General features: G+C 38.2%; 1 protein-coding gene and 1 pseudogene across 8 annotated transcripts in view; one reads left to right on the forward strand and one right to left on the reverse strand.

Moving 5' to 3' along the window:
- Positions 1-12,044, forward strand: part of PRELID2 (PRELI domain containing 2) — a 64,533-nt gene extending 52,489 nt beyond the window's left edge. For 7 of the 8 annotated variants that reach the window (XM_037509014.2, XM_037509020.2, XM_037509017.2 and 4 more), the window contains exons 6-7: positions 5,152-5,219; positions 8,107-12,044. In XM_037509014.2, the coding sequence (XP_037364911.1) occupies positions 5,152-5,211 (60 nt within the window). In that variant the 3' untranslated portion in view covers positions 5,212-5,219; positions 8,107-12,044. Of the gene's footprint in view, positions 1-5,151; positions 5,220-8,106 lie in introns of those variants that run through there. The other variant, XM_037509022.2, reaches the window with a different exon arrangement.
- LOC119242888 (heterogeneous nuclear ribonucleoprotein A1-like) lies at positions 5,948-6,518 on the reverse strand (annotated as a pseudogene).
- Positions 12,045-23,734: the final 11,690 nt, after the last annotated feature.

Genomic DNA, 23,734 nt, shown 5'->3' on the forward strand with positions numbered 1-23,734 from the left:
GCTTTTCAATGGCACAACTCTGCTATTAGGGAAGTGGGAGTGTTAGAGGGGACATTAGTCCGTGCAGTGGCAAATAGAGAAAGATAGTATCGTAATAGAGAAAAAAATTCTCAGAGGGGAATGAAATAATAAAATGTAGTTGGTTTATGGTTTGTCAGTCCAAAAAGCTTTTAAGCCATATCTGTAAGGGTGGATCCTCTTAATGTTTGTTCTGCATTTCCGGCATCATTGTGTGATAAGTGGTGTAAATTTAGCCCCTTTAAGCCTGATCTCCTGGGGCTGTTTTTAAATGCTGGAACTTTATTTGATAGGTCTCTATTTATTGGGCTTATATTTGGTTCTTCTTTACTGAAGAGAGACCCTCGGTAACGGCTTTGCTTCCTCGGGAGGGTGGGTGTTTTTTTTTTTAATTGATTTTGTAGGTCTCTCTCTGCTCCCATTTTCTACCTTCTATTTCTAACTTTTCTGCTTAAAAGGACTAAAGTGGTGTGAGAGTGCGAAAAGAAGGGAAAGAAGAATCAACTGTCACATTGTGAACATAATTGATTCAATAAATAATGTCTCTCAGTTCCCAAGGCAAACCTCAGAGTCTTCACTTATGTCAATTAGTGTTCAGCTCAGTAAGTGGTGGCGTTCTTAATTTAGAAGGATGGAAAAGTTCACCTGTGCTCACTTCCTAAGAAAGGAGTGTGCTTTTTTGGATTTAAAGACATATCTAGATTTATATGTACACTCTGCAAAAAGAAGCTTGAAATAGAATTAACATAGCAGTTTTTATTTTCCCTGAAATCGGAGGACACTCAATTATTGTCCAGAGATTTGTTACCAAAAAAAAAAAAAATTCAAAAGGGGAATGACATTTACTAAACTGTATAGGGAAGGAAAGCTTTTCTTCCCTTCTAGGAAAGATGTTTTGACTGGTCTAGTAATTAAATTGATAAATGACAGATAAACAAAAGAAAAACATTTAATTTTGTATGTTTGGAAGCTCCATAAAATTATATAAAACTTTACTAGAGGGGATAGGTAGGGTTAGGATGCAAAGGGGAAAGAGATCCAATGAGGACTTGTGGAGGACTGTGGGTGCCTTGTGGGTGTGGTATGGTAACATACATTTGAAGTGGTGTGACTTTTTACCCCTAAATCATATACAGTGTTGTAAACCATTTTTACTTAAATTAAAAAAAATAGATTTATTAAAAAAAAGTATGAGACTCAAAAAAGGTCAAGCAATTAAAGCTTTTACTCTACTCCATCCTGAGCTAAGAAGGAGCTTGGGGGTCTGGAGCTTCAGAAGAGAGGAAGACTATTCACAGAAAGATGAGAAGAGCGAATGTCTGGTAAAGAAATGTTTGCCTGCCATACGTATTAAGTCTTTACAGTATAAAAAGTTACCTCTGATAACAGTTCACTGTCTAGTACAAGCCCCCTATCAAAAATCTTTTATAAACAGTTAAGAGAGAGATAAAAAGCTTGTCATGCATGATATGATAATATACATAGAGAACTGTAAAAACTCCACAGAAAAATTAATCAAAATAATCAACCAGTTTAGTAAAGTAGCAGGATACAAAATCAAGACACAGAAATCGGTAGCCTTCCCTATACACAATCAATCTGAAGAAGAAAAAATCAAGAAAACCACCCCTTTTATAATTGAAACAAAAAAAATCAAATACTTGGGAATAAACCTAACAAAAGAGGTGAAGGACCTATACAAAGAAAATTATAAAACACTGTTAAAAGAAATAGAAGAAGACATGAAGAAATGGAAAGACATCCCCTGCTCATGGATTGGAAGAATTAACATTATTAAAATGGCAATCCTACCAAAAGCAATTTGCAGATTCAACACTAGTTCAATAAAAATCTCAATGATATTCTTCAAAGAAATAGAACAAATACTGATGAAATTCATAAGGAACCACAAAAAACTGTGAATAGCCAAAGCCCTACTGATGAAAACAAAGGAGAAAGGAGGTATCATACTTCCAAACTTCAAACTATAGTACAAAGCCATAATAATTTAAACAGTGTGGTACTGGAACAAAAACAGACACACAGACCAATGGAACTGAATAGACAGCCCAGAAATAAAGCCACACTTATTTGGACAACTGATCTTTGACAGAGGAGCAAAGAACATGCAATGGAACAAGGACAGTTTGTTCAATAAATGATGCTGGGAAAACTGGACAACCACATGTAAAAGAATGAAACTAGACCACTGCCTCTCACCATGCACAAAAATCAACTCAAAATGGATAAAGGATCTGGACAGAAGACCTGAAACCATAAAATATATGGAAGAAAATATAAGTAAAACACTACAAGACATACCTCTCAGTAATATCTTTAAAGACTCATCACCCAAAGTAAAGAAAGTGAAGGAAAAGATGAACACTTGGGATTATATCAAACTGTAAAGCTTCTGTACAGCAAAAGAGACATTAACCAAAACAAAGAGATACCCCACTGATTAGGAAAAACATCTTTGCATTCCATTAGAGACTGATCACAAAGATATACAAAGAACTCACACAACTCAACAAGAACAAAGTAAACAATCCAGTCGAGAAATGGGCAGAAGAACTTAAAAGACACTTCTCCAAAGAGGAAATGCAAATGGCCAACAAGCATATAAAAAAATGTTCAACATCCCTCCTAATCATGGAAATGCAAATCAAAACCACAATGAGGTACCACCTTATGCAAGTAATAAGAATGGCACATATCAAAACAACTATCAACAACAAATGTTGGCGAGGATGTGATGAAAAAGGAACTCTCCTATACTCCTGGTGGGAGTGCAAACTGGTCCAACCACTATGGAAAGCTGTCTGGAGGTTCCTCAGTCTACTAAAAATGGAGCTACCATATGACCTGGCAATTCCACTCCTAGGGATCTACCCAAAGGACACAAAAACTTTGATGCAAAAGAACACCTGTACCCCTATATTTATTGTAGCACTATTTATAATAGGTAAAACCTGGAAATAACCCAAATGCACAAAAATGGATGACTGGATCAAGAATATGTGGTATATATACACAGTGGAATACGATTCAGCAATCAAAAAAGATAAACTCATGCCATTCGCAGCAACATGGATGGAGCTGGGAGGAATTATGCTCAGTGAAATAAGTCAGAAGGAAAAAGAAAAATATCACATGGTTTCACTCATAGCAGGAATATAGGGGAACCAAATAAGACATCAGGAGAAAAAAATAACAATGCAGAACAATGCAACAAAACAAAAACAGACAGACAATTATAAACCAGAGACATCCTGCAGGGGAGGGCAAGGGAGAGGAACCGGAGGGAGTGAGGGAGGAGCACAGGGGACTGAGATGATGGTGTATGGGTGAATTGGTGAAGGAAATTCTATGGGGACTACGCCTGGGGAGAGGGAGGAGAAAACAAACATTGTTTAAAAATGAACAATGATGTAAAATAAATATAAATAAATTTTTCTAAAAAAAGCTTGTCATGCATTTGCCGAGTCTTAATTGCTCTTGGCTCAAAACGATCCACATGCAAAGTGGCATATTTTGCTCCCCATCAACTGTACCCTGCAGAATAATGGCAGAGTTGTGACCAGAACCCAGGTATGAGTCTGAGCATGGTGTTGCTGGCCCTGTGCTCTGCTGTTTTGGTTCAGCCCACACTCCATGCCCCTTGCCAGTCTGTAAGATCCTTTAATTGGCGTTTCTTCTTTCTAAGTCATTGGCAGTGTTTATAGTGATAGCCAGTCACCATGGAGAATCTGAAGGCCTTCCTGAAGTATCCAGGAAATACTACATTTTGTTCAGCATACTTGGGTGCTGAATACATTTTACTGTATTACCCTCTATCCTCTGACTCAGAACGAACTCTGAATAAAAAATGCCTTTCTCTCATCGGCTCACTCTGATTCCTCATTCTGCCTGGTCCTGAAAATCAAGGAGCATACTCCTGTGCTCCTAAATCAAAATCTTCCTGCAGGGGATCTGGGACCTGTATTTGAAGTTAGCTTTGACCCTTACTGTTCTTTCTAAACAGTTTTCTAGTCCTTGAGAACATGTGTCCCTTTCCTGTAGCTCCATCTTTGACTGCCTTAAGTTCATAATTACATCGTAATTCAGTCTTTCCATCTAAAAGTTTATCCAGCCGAACTTGTGCTTGAGGGAGGAAGGAGGGGCTATTTGCTTTCCTCTTTCTTCCAGGGTAGAATTTGACTGGCCAAGGTGGGTGGGTAGGACAGGGTGGTATGTGTAGTAGAGGAGTGAGTTTTGGGAGAAAGTCGTGTGGCACCTCTGAAACCAGAGAAAGTCTGGGTTCTCTCCCTGACTTTATTACTTAAAAGCTGCATTTGGGCAAGTTACTTAAATCTTCTTGAGTTTTTGTGTCTTCATCTGTAAAATGGGGGCAAGAATAGACAGAAGACACCACACTCAGAGATTTGTGTGTGCTAATGCCCGCTAATGGTTGCTAGAGAGAGCTCAGCTCTTCCGTGGGAGTGAGGCAAGCAGGGTTAGGTAGAAGGTCATGTTGATCCTGTGGGGAGCTAAGGAGAGGGATGCTTTTCATACTTGTCTTGAAATGAGGGGAGGGGCTCCTTCTCTAGACCAGTATGTGCACAGTGACTGAGTGTCGGTTGCCTCTGGAGAGGGGACACAGCTTCAGGGAAGGCAGCTCCTTTGGCCGAGGGCGACTGCTGGCAGCGGCGGGAGGGATGCTGAGGGGGTCCGTATTGTACCACATCACAGAAGGCTGCACATAAAAGCCTGAGCAATGAGTGTAGCATGTTTTTAAGAGTTCAATAAATATAAACTGTTGCTGCTGTTATTCTAGCTCTGGCACTGCTGCTTAGGAGCTAGGCTGAGTTCATGAAGCTATTGGATTTCTCCTTGGCTGCTTTCATATGTTAAATGGGAGATTCTAAACTCTGCTGGCCTATCTCTCTGAGGAGTTCTGAGCACATGTGGTGGTAATATATGTGAAATTGCTGAGTAAAGTATTATAAAATGTAAGGTGTGACTGTGAGCCTACTTTCCTGAAATGAATATATGGCCATGTCTTGCATTCCTTGAAGGGAAAGAGCTGTGATCAATGTAAAACTGCTTGTCTGTGAAATATGGCATTTTGAATTTTCTTTTTTCTCTCTATAGGGAATTAGAATAATGGAGACACTGCTAAAGGAACAGTGTGGTGCCCCCTTAATGGAATAGAGTCATCAGTGAGTACCAAAAGCAAAATCAGAATTATTTACTAAAGCCATATTTTCATGCTTATAAGCCTAGCATTTTGCATTAGCCTCCCCGAACTATTCATGCTGTACATTTCCCAGTTATATGCGCAGGATCCTGTCTCACAGATGTTTTCTAACCTGCTCAGGACTTATATTTATTTGGTTCTTTGATTTTTAGGGCAGCTTTTTACTACCCGCTGCTTACAACTACATTCAAATTGTTTAAATTACTCAGCACAACCCACCTTTATTTTGTCCCTCAAGATGGCAGTTCAGGATTAATTGAAGCTTAATTTTATTGTTCTGAGAATAATGAAAGGACGGTTTTAAAGCTGTAATTAGAACTGGAAGGAAAACAAGAAAGGGGTATGTCGAATGGTCAGTGAAATGAATGTATATGTATTTTTTTTAAAGAACATTTATTTAGCGTCATGATCAAACTATTACAATTAACAATCAACAGCATGGATGCGAAAAAAAAAAAAATCTACATTAAAACCCTCTATTGGAATGCTTTACACTTAGCGCAGAACAGAAACTGAAATAACCTGTTATACAATTAGTCACAAATACAGTCCTCGAGGTTTTTTTACCCATATACATGAGTATTATCTAAATCACATCTTCTTTATAGCAGCTAGGCCCTGTCCCCACTGAGCTTCCCTGCCACTTCTCTGGCTCTCCTCTCCCGCTGAGCTTTGTTTCCTGACAGTTAATCAAAACCTTCTGCCATTGCCATAGTTATAGCTACCGCTGCTGCTGGCACCACCACAGCCACCTTGCTTTCGTGGTTTGGCAATGTTTTAGCCTCTGTCACCACAGGGACCAGAGCTACTGCTTCCAAAGTTTCCTCCTCTTGTGGTTCCAAAATTTGAAGATTGATTATTGTAACTGCTAAAACCATTGTAGCTTCCACCACCTCTAAAATTGCTTCTGTCATTATCAGACCTATTGTAGTCATCCCTACTGCCACCATATCCACCACCACCATATCTACCACCAAAGCCACCTCAACCACTGAAGTTTCCTCCCTTACCAAGGTCAGCATTCCCACCAAAATCACCTTCACAACCACCACCAAAGTTTCCAGAACCAAGCCTTGGCCATCTCTTTGGCCGTCCTTACTTCTCAGTGGTGGCCATTCACAGTGTGGTGTTTCTGAATGACAGTCTTGTCTGCAGAATCCCAGTCATCAAAGGTTCCAAAAGCAAAGCCTCTGTTCTTGCCTCTGCCTTGATCAGTCAAGAGTTCAACCACTTCAGTTTTCCCATACTGCTTAAAAGTCATCTCCTAGGTTCTTCAGTGTCTTCTTTAATGCCACCAAAAAAAAATTCCTTTCTTAGTTAAGTGGGCATCAAGTCTTTAAGGATCTTCTCCTTTAGCTGATCCTTTATTTATTTATTTTTTTTTTAGCTGATCCTTTATTTTGTTTATCTATATACCACAAATAAGTGACACCATCCGGTGTTTGTCTTTCTCCTTCTGACTTATTTGCTTAGCATAATCTCCAGGTCCATTAATGTTGCTGTAAATGGTGAGAGTTTATCTTTTTTGATAGCTGAGCAGTATTCCATTGTGTATATATACCACATCTTTCTGATCCACTTGTCTGTATTTGGACACTTTAACGTTGTTTTCATAGCTTAGCTTCAGAGATGTCTTTGTGGATTGATCTTCAGCAGTAAGGATAACAAAAGAAAATATAAATAACAAGGACCTACATGACATGAAAAAGTTTCTGCATGGTGAAAGAAACAGTCACTAAAACAAAAATACACCCTGATAAATGGGAGAAGATATTTGCAGACCATACATCTGACAAGGGACTGATAGCAAAGATCTGCAAACAATTCATACACATCAGCAAAAAGAATACAAATAACCTAATAAAAAATGGGCAAGAGAACTAAATAGACACTTCTGTGCATCTTAATAAAGATTTATTTATTTATACAAGCACTGGGTACAGTCAGGAGTGCAGGAGGGTGAGAGAATTCATCAGAGCCAGAGCGGGGAGTGGAACAGGCAGAAGGACCGAAGTACACTGCTGAGGGGAGCAGTGGGCGCGGCAGGAGAGGTCTGTGTGCCATGTGGGACCTTCGCCCGTGGCCGGGGATCAAACTAGCGCTGCAGAGGCTGCAGGCAGCTTCGCTGCCCAGTGCTCAACTGCTGCGCCACTGGGGAGGCCCCAAACATCTTAATTTTTAAAAAAATATTTTGTTAGGTTTGCACAAACATGCATAAGGAGATGTTAATATTTTATATTATACCTCATGTCAAATTTACATAATTTAAATTCACATAAAATGTGATGCCATTGTTAATGGTACTCTGCACTGAAGGTACTCTTTGGAACTCTGTCTCCTGTATATCCTAGTGGGCATTTGAAAATTAGAAAGCTTAGAAGGTGATTTTGTCATGAGCCAAAAGAGAGGTGCATAAATCTTACTAAACAGTATACTTGGGGTATTGCTGCTGACATATCCATTTGATAGATTTTTGATTTCCTGTCATTTTTGAATAAAACAAACAGCCCTGACATCTGTTTGTTCTTGCCACTGGCAGTCAGGAGTCTGGCCTTGGTTAGGTTTGATAATATAGCAGAGTTTTTTCACATCGGAATGATTAAGACCTCAGTTTTAGCTATATCTTATCTCCCCATTCTATCAGCTTCACTGGGTAGTAGGACTTAATAAAACAAGGTATTTACTTTGTTCCAAGATCATTAGGAAGCTGAAATGCAATTTCTTCAAGAATTATCCATAGTGATAGAATTCAAATGACTCTTAAGAGTTGCTTCAGAAAAGAGGGCAAATAAGTATTGATTAGTAGACATGTTTATTAGGTGATAAAGTCTGTTTGCTTTCTCTTGCAGGGGAGCGGAGCTGTGTCTACTTTGGCCCAAGAATCATTTCTCACCACAAGACATTATAGACAGTTTTCGAAATACAGATTTAATGATGCAGTGTTGATGGCTTAAAGAAAAGAAGACCTTCTTGCCAGGACTTGAATGGACACACTCCCGGGAGGGTCTGCCTCAAATAGCAGTGTTTGTGGAGAAGAGAACTTATAGCTGGATTTTTATGGCATAGTCTCTTTAGGATTTTACAAATAAAGGAAAACCTCATAGAAGGTGATGCCTGCCCTTCTTGAGGATGTCCTACTGATTGTCTGGTGATGGTGGCTGGGATCCAAGGAGAGTCTGGTAACCCAGAGAGCACTGCATGCTTGTGCCCTTATGTTGCTGTAGGATTCATAAGGGGATCCTGGGACAAATGCAGGCATTGAACCTGATACCTGATTCACAGGTGACCTGTGACAGGCAGGAATGCACCAGACCTATATTGCAGTGAAGCCGTATTTATAGTAATGTTTAAGATTCTTAAAAAGCAGGAGCATTTGATATCAATCCAAAACTACTCACTGCCTCAGTGTAGCTTATATAAGGACATGTGTAAACTGTAATTGGGACCTCCAAGAGAACGTGGAGTGGACAATGAGGTGGAGTTATAATCTTGGCTCCTACTAACTCATTCTGTTTCTCTGTTTTTCACAGGGAAAATGGGGATAATAATTAGGCAGAGATCGTTCTCTCTGTGGGTCATGGTGATTAAACATGTTTAGTGTGAAAAGTACATGCTTGGGAGTCAGACAGATAGACATGGCTTTGAATCCACACTAACACCTATTAGCTCATGGATCATGTCCATAATTCTAAATCTTTCTGAAGCCTGTTTTTTAAATTTGTAAAATGGGGTGATAGAATTAACTTTGTGAAGTTGTACTGATTGGAGATCATGCAAAGTGCCTAACATGCCATCTAGTGCATAGAAGTCCACTAAAAAGGAGCTCTTATTATTGTGTGAAACCATTTCGCAAGTGTACTTTTCAAATGTAATGTAATGTTGTATTCCTGTTTTAAATTTTGATGACAGTAGTTTGCATTTCTCATGATCAGAAGCCAGAGTACAAATGCATGCTACCTAATAGAATACTTGGAGAGAGCCAATAATATGAAATTCATGTGCTTTAGATAAAATTTGAGCCATTACTGGAAAGTCTTGGGAAAAACAATTCTTTTTTAGTATTTGAAAATTTTTCCTCTTCATTGATGAATTTCTAAACAATTGTACTTTTTTTTTTATATACAAGCCTATCATGTGAGCCTCTTCTTACAGTATTGGAGCTGTTTGTGCTGTCTGAGTTTTGTCACTAGGATAATTTTTCTTCATTTCCTTAGTGTTTCATTGTCCAATTGTATTGGAGAGAAAAATGAATAGTAGAAACCAGAATATACTTTGATCTCCTAGTTTGTAAATGGCATCTGGTAGACTTTTGGAACAATAGCCCCTTTCCAAAAACAAGAGGTGATGTGAATTATCATGGAGGTGAAAGGCAAGAAATTCATGTTTGGAGGGTGATACTGGATTAAGTTTAACTTCTTATGTTACAGCTTTCTTTCTTTCTGAAAACAGGAATTCTCAGCCTTGGCTGTCTGTTAGAACTACCTGAGGTGCTTTATGTAATAACCCCAGGTTACACCCCAGACCAGTAACTATTCAGAATCTCTGGGAGTGGAATCTGAGCATCAGTGTTTTTTAAAACACCAGTAATTCCAGTGGGCAGCTAAGGATGAATTCTAGGTGATTTGCAGATATTATCTGATGTCTTTTCTTAATACCTCTGCTGTAGGAAAGGATCTTTGCAGCAAGAATTTTTGTTAGAAATAGAAAGTGGAACACAGAGAGGTTGAAGTTTTGCCTTAATTCTTTGAAGCTAGGGTGGCTAATGCAAATGCCTACAAGGGTTTAACAGGTGATCTAATGAGTGAAACAGCTGAGGGGACACTGGGGAGACCCCAGGGGGATATGCTAGCTGAGAGGTAAGTAGTGGTGCCCAACTCTAGTATGTGGTGCTGTGGCTGGTTTTTCTAGTTCTTCCAATTTCCAATTTTCCAGAAAAAGACGGAATATTTTTCAAAAAGAAATTTCTCAATTCTTTTTGTTGGCACTGAATTCAGACTTGTTTAAAACATTGTGCTGGCCAAACAAAGCATGTTTGCCGGTACTTTCCAGCTTCTGCTTCAAGAGTGTTAAGAACCAGCCTAAACATCTAAGCCAATTTTTAATAGATTTGCATTTTCCTATTCTGGATGTAAGTTGAAATGCTGCCTCTCCTTCAAGATTGCTTTTAGATGTATTTTCATCCTCTTTCCCAAACAACCCTCTGAATTTGCAGTAGACATTCTTCCTCATTTAGTATTCTCCTCCCTGTAGACATTTATTTCTTCAAGCTTCGCATATAGGGCTAAGAGATCTTATGTTCTTTTTAAAATTAGTTTATTTTTACTACTGGCCAGAGTGATAAAACACTTCGAAGCCCACCTTTTATTTGTTTATTTTTTTGTTGTAGTCCTGTGAAAGTAATGTCAAGGCCAGGAGGATAGTCTTACTGGGTGCATTAAGGAAAAAGAGTGTCAAAGTGTTAATTCACAGGCCTGGTCTGTCTGCTCCACACTGGGTTGCTGAGTCTAGGACTTCAAAGTGATGATTTACTAAGGTTGGTTCTAGACTTCCACTTGTACCAGAAATCCCTGAGGAGATGTGCTAAACTGAGGTTCCTGGGCCTCTGCTGGGTCTACAATTTAAAACAAGTTTACCAGAAGATTCAGTTGTGATGTTCCGTAGACCACATTTTGAGAAATATTGATTTGGGGAAGGTGTTTTGGTCTCTGCATCTCTTATCATTAAGAAGGTTTTTGCAGTCCGTTGGACCCACTGATCAGTGGACAGCTGATCACTCAGGGCACAATATAAAATTTTATGCAGAGAAACTGACTTCAGCTATTCCTATATGATTGAAGTGCTTTTACCATGAAGGGGCTTTTATGGTTTCAATCATAGGAGGAAAAAAATGGTGCTGTATTTTTATAAAAATTGCCTTGCATATTTTATAAGTAGTGTATGTGTAAAGTAACATCCCATTTATCAGCATTTAGGGTATATGGACTAGACAACTGTTATTCTTTTAAGTGAATGTCTCTTGCTTTATTTCAACCATTTACATGGAATACTTTCTTAATTTAGTAGACATTTCCCTGCTTTTGCTAACAGAACCTATTGAAGATAATGAAATCTTCTCAGGGTCATTATTTATGTTTTTAATTCTTTCAGATCCTATTAAGGTTTGTTAAATTCCCACACCAAATGGTCCCAAATGGCTCTGCTCTTTGAGTCCCACGATGGTTTTTATAGTTTTTCTTTTCCCTCACTGTTATCTGTCATTTCTCTCTACCATTACTCTGGCTGCCTCTAGGAACTTTTCTCTTAGATGTGGTTGGGAAATCATGTAACTGCATACTATATGTCAACTAACAGCAGGATCTGAGTGAGGCTTTGAAAGGCTTTTCTAAGCTGTAAAATGAATGAATTTGGCTGCATTGACTTGGTGATATTATCTTAATGACTCAGCTACCTTCCTCTAACTTAGTTCCTGATGCTCAACTACAGTTGTAAGACCTGTGATCTCAGGATAAGTGAGATGTTACTACGAATGATTTCTCTTGTTCTATAAGCCATTGTCTCCCTCAGTCATACAGGTGTTTTTTAAATGTACAGTTCTGTAATGTGAAACTTTAGATTAAAATTCAAATGAACATTTCTCAGGCCAAGTTTTTGTATAGGATAAAGTGTTTTTGATTCAATGGTGTTGTGATTTAGACCTATAAATCAGTTATATTCCTGTGAAATCCAATCTTATAGTCATGCTGAAATAAAGGTGTTACAACTAATAATGTGTGAATTCTTGTGAATTCTAATTCCTTGAGCAAGTCATAATTCTCAGCCAAGCTTTTGTTTATCATTTGCGATAATGATCCTAATCCTTTTTACAGGGTCCTGGATGAGAGTGTTATCAACCTTATGATCTTAGTTCCACCTTCCCGCAAGGTGAGCCATTGGTTTCTTCAGGGAACAGGTAGAGGCCACTCTTTTTTTTTTAAGATTTTATTTATTTATACAAGAATTGGGTATAGTCAGAAGTGTAGGAGGGCGAGAGAATTCACCAGAGCCAGAGCAGGGAGCAGAACAGGCAGAGAAGGACCGAAGTACACTGCTGAGGGGAGCAGCGGGCGCGGCAGGAGAGGTCTGTGCGCCATGTGGGACCCTTGCCTGGCGGCCGGGGATCAAACCGGAGCTGCCAGAGGCTGTGGGCAGCCTCGCAGCCTAGCGCTCAACTGCTGTGCCACCAGGGGAGGCCCAAGGCCACTCTTATTGGGGAACCCGAATGGGCTGAGTGCTAATGGAGCAAAGAACCAGGAACTGCAGACGGGGAAGAAATGAAGTACAGCACAGGCAACAGCATGAGGTCAGGTGGTTCCAAAGAGGGAGGGAGAGGCAGAGCAAGCCGCTTGCTGACCTGAGAGGCTCAGGTGTGCTTTCTGTATTTTGTCTCCGTGAGATTTGCCTTGATCCTTTCATTTGTCCCCTTTCTCCCTTGAATGTGTTTGAGTTTCCGTGCCTTGTTACCAAATGCCTTGTCTAAACCCTGTTGGTGCCTTTCTTTTGTTGGGGCTGGGGTCCCTTTAGGGGTAGAGTCTTTAATTCAACAAGCACCTGTCAAGCACCTACTTTGTGCAGAAGAAGGCAGGATTTGTCCTTTCTTGACTTGACCCAGAGGTTTCTTGAAGATTTTTTTTCCTTAAATCTGATTTATTTTTAAATTATTTTTAAAAATTTTTTACATCGTTGCTAATTTTTAAACAATATTTGCTTCCCCCACCTGCTCAGGTATAGTCCCCATAGAGTTTCCTTCCCCAGTGTACCCGTGCACCATCACCTCAGTCCCCTGTGCTCCTCCCTCCCTCCCCCTGATCCCTCTCCCTCCTCCACCCCTGCAGTATGTCTCTGATTCATAATTGTCTGTTTTTGCTTTGTTGTGTTTTGTACTGTTATTTTTTTTTACACTGATGTCTTATTTGGTTCCCCTGTATTCCTGCTATGAGTGAAACCATGTGATATTTTTCTTTTTCCTTCTGGCTTATTTCACTGAGCATAATTCCTTCTAGCTCCATCCATGTTTCTGTGAATGGCATGAGTTTGTCTTTTTTGATTGCTGGTTCTTGAAATTTTTCACCATCATTAAACTTAGAGGTGGCAGTAGTGGGCACCAACTGATGGTAAGACCAGACACAGTTACCTCTTTTGTATATTAGATGATGGTTGCTTATTTAAAGGGTATAGGAAAAAAGTCAGTACAGGACATATAGAGGAGAGATCAGCACAAATTGTGTAGCTTGCCTATAGGCCATCTGAATGTCTTCTTTGGATAAGTATCTATTTAGGTGTTTTGCCCAGTTTTTAACTGAGTTACTTTTTTTTTTTGGAGTTGTTTGAATTCTTTATATATTTTAGAAATTAACCCCTCATCAGTCTGTTATAGGAAAACATCTCATAGTATGTAGGTTGCCTTTTTGTTTTATCATTTCTTTTAGATATAAAAACTTCTAGTTTGATACAATCCCATTTGTTTATTTTTGCTTTTGTTTCCCTAGCTGTTGGGAGTTGTGTCCCCAAATACATCTCTGCAGTTATTGTACAGAAATGTAATACCTATGTTTTCTTTTTAAGTATTTTATGGTTTCAGGTATTGTAGACAATGATCTATATATCCAAAAGACTGGAAACAACAAATTTTGGTGAGGATGTAGAGAAAAAGGAGCACTCATCCACTGGGAATGTAATTTGGTGCAGCCCTTCTCAAAAACAGTATGGAGATTTTGCGAGAAAAAAAAAAGATGAAGAAATGGAAATACCATATGACCCAACAACAGCACTCCTAGTTATCTGTCCAGAGAATATGAAACATTAATATGTTTTAAGGTTTATGCAGTCCTATATTCATAGCAGCATTACTTATAATAGCCAAGTTGTGAAACCAATGTTAAGTGTCAATGACAGACAGCTGGATAAAAAAAAAATCAGAGAATATGCTCAATGGAATACTACTCAGCAATAAAACATGATGAACTACTGTCTAGTCATGAAGTAGTTATGCTAAATGAAATATGTCAGAAAATGAAAGAAGGATACTTGATGGTTTAACTATCTGTGAAATATAAATAACCACAGAAAACAAACTGGCAAAGCTCAGCATAAACAATTCTTAGACTCTGTGAAAAAATCTACTGGTTACTAGAGGAAATGGAGGGAGGGAGGATGGACTCTGGAAGGCATGGGAGTTTTGGTGGAGGGTGAGTGAAGCCTGTGTTGTACAAATAGAGGTGTGAAGTTGTACTCCCAAAATGATATACTAGTATAAACTACTAAAAATTAATAAAACTTGAGAGAAAAAATTTGTAATGGTGGAAAACCTCACCAGCAGATTGCAAAATTATGGATGATAATTTCTGAATTAGTGAGGGCACACTTTGGAAGACAACTGGTTTCTCGCTAGAACCAGTTTCATATACATTGCCAATTTCTTTGGACATTTGCAAGAAACCAACCTCATCTGACCATGTAGTGCTCAGTGATTACAGGCTATAGGATATTCAGGCAAACACTTATTTGACTTTCAGATCATTCTGTTATAGTCTGGTTTGATGACACCATTGTATTCAGAGCTGCAACATGGGTGTAGTGTTTCCCTGATATCTGTGAGGGGTATGCTAACTTGTGTGGCAAAGCCTACAGATCCCAGAACTTTAACACAAGTCGTGGTGTGACTAAGGCAGGAAGAAGGGAGAGTCTTAAGACTGACAAACTCATAAATGGATGTTGAACATTGTCGAATGCATTCTCAGCATCAATTGATATGATCGTATGGTTTTTATTTTTCTTTTTGTTGATGTGTGTTGGATTACATTAATTGATTTTTAGATGTTGAACCATTCTTGTGTGTCCCTGGAATAAATCGTACTTGGTCATGGTGAATTATCTTATTATTGGTGCATTGTTTGATTCTGTTGGCTAGAATTTTATTGAGGAATTTTGTAACAGTGTTCATTAGAGAGATTGGCCTATAGTTTTAATTTTTTGTGATATCCTTGTTCGGTTTTGGCATTAGTGTAATGTTGGCTTCATGAAACGTGTTTGGTATTATCCCTTCCTTCTCAATTTTTTGAAAGAGTTTGTGTAGGCTAGACACTAGTTCATTTCTGAACGTTGGGTAGAATTTATTTGTAAATCCATCTGGTCCTGGTCTTTTTTTTTTGGGGGGGGGAGTTTTGATTACTGTTTCAATTTCACTGCTTGTAATTGGTCTGTTTAGGTGTTCTATATCTTCTTTATCTAGCTTTGGGTGATTGTAAAGTTGTAGGAATCTGTTCATCTCTTCTAGATTGTTGAACTTGTTGCATATAGTAAGCTCTGATTATTCTTGTTATTTTTGCTGTGTCTGTTGTGATGTCTCCTCTTTCATTTATGATCCTATTTATTTGTGCATTCTCCTGGTTTTTCTTTGTGAGCCTGGCTGGAGTTTGTCTATTTTGTTTGTTTTTTTGAAGAACCAACTTTTGGGTTGTTTTCTTAACATCTATTTCATTTATATCTGCTTTTCTTTTTATTATTTCCTTTCTTCTACTGGCTTTTGGGATTTTTTTTGTTGTTGTTGTCGCTGTTCTTTTTCCAGTTCTTTAAGGTGGGAGATTAGGTTGTTCCTTTGAGGTATTTTTTTTGTTTGTTTGTTTCTTGATGTGAGCTGGTATTGGGAGAAAATTTTTGCGTACAGTACTAATGATAAGGGACTGATCACAAAGATCTACAAAGAGCTGACGAAACTCAACAAAAACAAAGTAAACAACCCTGTCAAAAAATGGGCAGAGGAGTTAAAAAGACACTTCCCCAAAGAGGAAATGTAATTGGCCAAAAGGCATATGAAAAAATGTTCAACATCACTTGTAATCAGTGAAATGCAAATCAAAACCACAGTGGGATATGGTCTCACACCATTGAGAATGACACATATTAAAAAAGTAGAAACAAGTAATGTTGGTGAGGATATGGAGAAAAAGGAACACTCCTACACTGCTGGTGGGAGTGCAGACTGGCCCAACCACTATGGAAATCTGTGTGGAGGTTCCTCAAACTGCTAAAAATGGAGCTTCCATATGACCCAGCAATTTTACTGCTAGGGATTTACCCAAAGGACACAAAAACATTAATTCAAAAGGACACCTGCACCCCTATGTTTATAGCAGCACTATTTGCAATAGGTAAGCTATGGAAACAACTCAAATGCCCAAAAATAGATAACTGGATCAAGAAGATGTTGTACATATATACAATGGAATATTACTCAGTAATCAAAAAAGATAAACTCGTGCCATTCACAGCAACATGGATGGAGCTGGAAGGAATCATGCTCAGTGAAATAAGCCAGAAAGAAAAAAAAAAATACCAGGTGGTTTCACTTCTAGGAGGAATGTAGAGGATCCAAATAAGTGATCAGGGAAAAAAAGTAATTATAATAAAGTAAAAATCAAAATCAACAGGCAACTATAAGCCAGAGGCATTGTGCAGCGAGGGAGAAGGATCAAAACAGGGGTGGGAAGAGCACACGGGACTGTGGTGATGGTACACGGGTGAACTGGTGGTGGGAATTTCACAGGGACTATAACTGAGATGAGAAAGCATACAATGTACAAACATGAAGAATGATGTAAAAATATTAAAAAAAAGACATTGCAAATTCTAATAAAACAGGTATACCTGTTAATCTTTCACTTAGAAGTAACTTGCTTGTCAAACACAAATAAAAGAGGGATTTTTTTAAAATCCCACAAAATTGGAAATTAAAAATCAATGTTATGAATAAAGATCTTTTTCCTCAAAAACGAAAAGAATGACAAATTCAGTGCAATGGGGACTCAGAATAGAAATTAAATTATCTTATAGAAACACTTAATAAAAATTTATAATTTGGTATTCAAATTTGAACATGTATTATAGTATTTCTTGTTTACCTTGAATGTCTACAGGAATTCCTTGGGGAGCTTTAAAATGTGTTGATGCCTTCCTACCAAAAGCAATATACAGATTCAATGCTATTCCAATCAAAATTTCAATGTCATTCTTCAAAGAAATAGAACAATTATTGATGAAATTCATATGGAATCACAAAAAACCCCGAATAGCCAAAGCTCTCCTGAAAAAAAAAGAAGGGAATGGAGGCATCACACTCCCAGACTTCAAACTCTACTACAAAGCCATAATCATCAAAACTGCATGGTATTGGAACAAGAACAGACACACAGACCAATGGAATCAAATAGAAAATCCAGAAATAAACCCACAGATTTATGGTCAACTAATCTTTGACAAAGGAGCAAAGACTATGCATTGGAGCAAAGAAAGTTTGTTCAATAAATGGTGCTGGGAAAACTGGGTCGCTACATGCAAAAGAATGAAGCTTGACCACTACCTCACACCATACACAAAAATCAACTCAAAATGGATTAAAGAACTAGACATAAGACCTGAAACCATAAAATACATAGAAGGAAATATAGGTGAAACACTACGTGATTTGCATATCAAAGACATCTTTACAGACACATCACCCAAAGCAGTGATAGTGAAGGCAAAGATAAACAGCTGGGACTACATCAAATTAAAGAGCTTCTGCACAGCAAAAGAGACAATAACAAAAACAAAGAGAAACCTCACCAACTGGGAGAACATTTTTGCACACAACACTAATGATAAAGGACTGATCACAAAAATCTGCAAATAGCTGATGAGACTCAACAACAACAAAGAAAATAATCCAGTCAAAAATGGGCAAAAGAGCTAAAAAGAAACTTCTCTGAAGAGGAAATGCAAATTGCCAATAGGCATATGAAAAAATGTTCAACATCACTTGTTATCAGGGAAATGCAAATCAAAACTACCATGAGATACCATCTCACACCAGTGAGAATGGCACATATTAAAAAAACTAGCAACAACAAATGTTGGCGAGGTTGTGGAGAAAAAGGAACTCTTCTGCACTGTTGGTGGGAGTGCAAACTGGTCCAACCACTATGGAGAGCTGTGTGGAGATTTCTGGACCTACTAAACATAGAGCTTCCATATGATCCAGCAATTCCACTCCTAGGTATTTACCCAAAGGACACAGAAACATCAATTCCAAAGAACACCTGTACCCCTATGTTTATAGCAGCACTGTTTACAATAGCTAAGCTTTGGAAACAACCCAAATGCCCAAAAATAGATGACTGGATCAAGAAGATGTGGTCCATATACACCATGGAATATTACTCAGCATTCAAAAAAGATAAACACATGCAATTTGCAGCAACATGGATGGCGCTGGAAGGGATCATGTTCAGCGAAATAAGCCAGAAAGAAAAAGAAAAATACCGGATGGTTTCACTCATAGCAGGAATCTAGAAAACTTAAATAAGGGACCAGGAAAATGAATAACTATAAGAAAGTGAAAATCAAAATCAACAAAAAACTATGAACCAGAGACACTTTTTGGGGGGTGGGGGGTGGGAGGGGAGGGATTGGGGTCAAAATGGGGGGGTTGCAATTGTATGGGGAATATAAAAATAAAATTTATTATTTAAAAAATTATAAAATAAAATGTGTTGATGCCTGTCTTGATCCTACTCCCTGAGAGGTTAGGTTGCAAGGATAGTAACCCTGCTGTTCTGGCATCAGGACTGCATAAAGCTCCCAGATGAACCCTGAAGTTACGGGAAGTGATGCTTACCAACCTGAGAATCAATATTTACCATAGTGGTAACCCTTAAGAAGCTAGGTGGAATCTTACACCAGTGAGAATTGGCACATATTAAAAAAACTAGCAACAAGAAATGTTGGCGAGGATGTGGAGAAAAAGGAACTCTTCTGCACTGTTGGTGGGAGTGCAAACTGGTCCAACCACTGTGGAAAGCTGTATGGAGATTTCTGGACCTACTAAACATAGAGCTTCCATATGATCCAGCAATTCCACTCCTAGGTATTTACCCAAAGGACACAGAAACATCAATTCCAAAGAACACCTGTACCCCTATGTTTATAGCAGCACTGTTTACAATAGCTAAGCTTTGGAAACAACCCAAATGCCCAAAAATAGATGACTGGATCAAGAAGATGTGGTACATATATACCATGGAATATTACTCAGCATTCAAAAAAGATAAACACATGCAATTTGCAGCAACATGGATGGCGCTGGAAGGGATCATGCTCAGCGAAATAAGCCAAAAAGAAAAAGAAAAATACCGGATGGTCTCACTCATAGCAGGAATCTAGAAAACTTAAATAAGGGACCAGGAAAATGAATAACTATAAGAAAGTGAAAATCAAAATCAACAAAAAACTATGAACCAGAGACACTTTTAGGGGGGTGGGAGGGGAGGGATTGGGGGTCAGAATGGGGGGGCTGCAATTGTATGGGGAATATAACAATAAAATTTATTAAAAAAAAAAAAAAAAAAAAAAAAAAGAAGCTAGGTGGAGGTGTGGGGGGGGTTTGCAATACTTCTATAGTATTCGCCTTGTTCCTTCAGAAAAGTACAATTCACATCAAAGAAACAAAGTGTTTCAGTGTCTCTTAAATGCTAATATAGAAAAGAGATGCTGAAGATACTGTACCATGTCCAATCCACGAAAGTTTTATTTGTTTTTTGGAATAGAATCCCATGCAGAAAAAGGATCCTATAGTAATTCAAGACCCTTGCTTGTCTTGAAGGGTTAACCTGAGTAACTGCACTGATGGACCTTTAGATATAGCTCTCTCAGCTATGGACAGGCATGCTGTGCAAGAGGCAGCGGAAAGAAAATAGCAGCCACCATCCTGTTAAATTAAACTCCATGGAGCTATTCTATAGCATTCTCTGAGAAGCTTACTGCCATTTTGTGCTGGCCATCTGTTAGGCTGCTGATGGAATCATTACTCCTTTGTGTTGGTGCCAGGATGAACTTTTAGATCTGATGACATAGGAGAACATACTAACTGTTCAGTTGTATGTTTTTATTTTCTCACCTTGAGTTCAGGTGTCTCCATAAATTCAAAAGTCTATCAGTTGCCCAAATTTTGAAATTACCACATTGCCAGGTACTTTGGAGCTTCCAGGAAATGATTTTCTGCACTGAAGTTCTTCTGTCACTTGTATTTGTTTAAGGATGTAATCATTAGGTCCATTCTTGTCCATTAATCAATAAACAAACAAAAAACCTCTCTTGGCCTCTGGGACAAGAGGTCTACGAAAAGTATCCAGACAGGATTTAATGAATGAACTACCCCTGAGTATAGTTATTATAAGTAGAAATAGGGTTATAGAGCAAGGAGGGGGAGAAAAAAGGGACACACCTCCAAGGTCATACCTACCACTGATAGGTTAGAGTGACAATTAGGAAAACTTTATTACTGATATTTTCCTTCACAGATGAATTGGAGAATGTAATGATATAACCTGGAGGTTTAGAGCACTCTGTTTTTATCTCCTCCTCCCACCTCCCAGATATCATTGATACAGTAGAAAAAAAGTTCAATGCCACTTTTCTTGTGATATCTTGGTGATTGCATCTAAAGGTGATAGAGAACTTGGAGTCACATCTGAGGCACTCGGTGGTTACCTTTTTTAATTTCAGTTTTAAATTGGATTAGACTATACTTCAGATTACAATTGGAACTATTCCAGTATGGAAAGCAGTCTTCTGGGATGTGTGAAGTCAGAAGCTAGCATTATAACTTGTTTCCTTAGGTGTTAATTGTTCTGTCAAGTGCTATGAGAACCATTTCTTCCCAAAAAATTTAATGCCAGCAATGTTTTGGGGCATTATTAAAAGGAAGGAATTTGCAGAGAATTGGGAAGAGCAAAGTGTCAGCTGGGTATTTCTTTTATCCATTGATAGGTTTCTGAAATCTTGTCCTGGAGGGTGTCACTGGCAACTCAACACAGGGTATTTGTACCTTTGGAATTATGTGGTCATCTCTGTGAAGGAAATGTGAAGCCACAAGACAGATGGGCAAATGCTCCTTTTGAACTATTTTCCTCAAAATTTTGTGGGAAGAATGTTTTCTATTAAAATAAAAGTAAAACTTTGTAGCATATAAAATTGGAATCAGGTCTTAATTTAAAAAAATGAGGATAAACATTTTGCGGCTTAGCATGTTGCCTAATACATAGTAGGTGTTATATGATGTTGAATCTAAAGGAAAACCCAAGAATATATGCTTCAGCTAATATTAACACTTGGAATTTGTAATCCTGAACATCCTAGCACCCTTTTCTTCTAGTGGGAATCAGATCTCTCTCTAGAAAAGTTGGAGAAATATGGTTTAAGGCCATCTTTAATCCCTGGGACTCCCAGAATTTCCATGCCCCCTAGAGTCAGCCTTGCAGCATGACCTTTGTACAAAATGGGGCAAATATCCAGTAAAAAGGGGCAAAACTTGCTATCAGTGGCATCATGGATTATTTTGAGGACTGAGTTAATGTAGAGCTCTTAGTTGTTGAGAAGGAAGTAAGTTTGAAGAACATTTATTGAATATTTTTTGTTGTTGTTTAAAGATTTATTTATACAAGAACCGGGGTACAGGTCAGATGTGCAGGAGGATGAGAGGATTCACCAGAGACAGAGCGAGGAACAGAACAGGCAGACTGAGGGGAGCAGCAGGCAAGAGAGTGGGGGTCTACCCTGCCATGTGGGTGTCTCCGTGACCAGCGGGGATCAAACCAGCACTGCAGAGGCTGCGGACAGCTTCACAGTGCTGCGCTCAACCACCTGTGCCACCAGGGAGGCCCCATTTATTGAGTATTATGTTATAACATAGTATTATGTTAAAATTATTTTCCTTTGTGATTGATTTTGGGGGACAATCATTTTTCTCTTGTTCAGAGAACACTATTCAGGAAAACTTTGTTTTTCCTAAAGGGGAAGTTCAGACATACATATATACTACAGCTTTGTATAGCCAGTCAGTCTACAGTGTTTAATCCAGGGTGCTTGTTAAAAATCAATGGGAAGGGTTATAATTAGTCTTGAGGGGGTAAAATAACAAACAGGGAAAAAATTAACGAAGTAGTGTTTTGATTCTTGATTCTTGGTAATTATAGTGGTGTGACTGGTTCTACTTTAGCGAAGCTCTTACCATTTCCAATAACAGCCTCTTTTCTGGCTTATTCCCTCAGATATATTTTAACTGTCATCTAGATGGAAATTGTATGGCAGTTGCCAGCAGGAATAACCTTTGTTTTTATTTAAAAAACACATATATTTCTATAGAGAATGCCAATGATGGTAGTGCCCCAATTTCTTTGTTGAAATAGCATATTGCTGGTCAAAGCTGAATTTCCCTTCACAAAGGTGAAATCTGACAATAATTTGGCAATGGATTAATATTAAAATACAAGCAACCTGAGCATCTCATTTGAAACTAAGGTTCAAATATAGCCAGGATTTGGTTTGATTCAAATATAGCACGGAGGACTAAACTGGAATATTGGTTATACTGTATCCTACCTGTGTTTGTAAACTCTCTGGGCTTCATTTTCCTCATATGGGAGGGGGTAATCCTTGTGCTGAATATATGGGGATATTGAAAGAATTAAATGAATTCAAGACATGTAAGAACAGTTGGAACAATGTTATCCATCCTAACTATCTGTGGAAGAGATTTTGTTGAATATGTGTTCTTTCAACATTTGATAGAATTCTTAGTGAAACTATCTAGACTTGAAGATTTTTGTTTTGAGAGAGATTTTTAAATTATCAATGTAATTTCTTTAGTATCTGTAGGTCTAGTCAAATGTTCTATTTCATTTTGGGTAAGTTGTGGTAGTTGGTGTTTTTTGAAGAATTGTTTTGTTTCTTCTAAATTGTCAGATTGACATGGATAGAGTTGTTCATAGTATTTTATATATCATTTTGATGTCTCCCTGGTTTTTAATGACAACCTGTTTTATTTATGATATTGGATATTTTTGTCTCTCTCTTTCTTCTTTGTTGTTCTTTTCAAAGAATCAACTGTTTAATTGATTTTTCTCGACTGTTTTACTGGAATATTTTATAGATTTCTTTCCTTTATTATTTCTGTCTTTTACTTGCTTTTTGTTATCTTTTTTTCTTCTTTCTCTAGGCCTTGAGGTGGGGACTTAGATTATTGTTTTGAGAATTTTTTAAAATATACACACTTAAAGATACAAATTTCCTGCATAGAACTGCTTTAACTCTGTCCTACACATTTTGATATTGTGTATTTTCATTTTCACTCAGTTACATGCATTTTTTTTGTATCTCTTTAAACTTTCTCTTTAACCTATGGATTATTTAGAAGTGTATTTTGGGGCCTCCCTGGTGACTCAAGGGGTTAAGACTCAACCTAGGAAGCTATCCATAGCCACTGCATCATGAGTTTGATCCTGGCCAGGGAACTACCCATATGGTGCAGCAGACCTCACCTGACTGACCTGCTGCTCCCCTCAGCAGTGTATTTCAGCTAATCTGCCTGTTTTGTTCTCCACTTTGTCTTTGGTGAATCCTCTTACT

Source organism: Talpa occidentalis, unplaced genomic scaffold (assembly GCF_014898055.3).
Source record: "Talpa occidentalis isolate TD23 unplaced genomic scaffold, MPIMG_talOcc4v2.1 talOcc4.13, whole genome shotgun sequence".
In the NCBI taxonomy this organism is placed as follows: domain Eukaryota; kingdom Metazoa; phylum Chordata; class Mammalia; order Eulipotyphla; family Talpidae; genus Talpa; species Talpa occidentalis.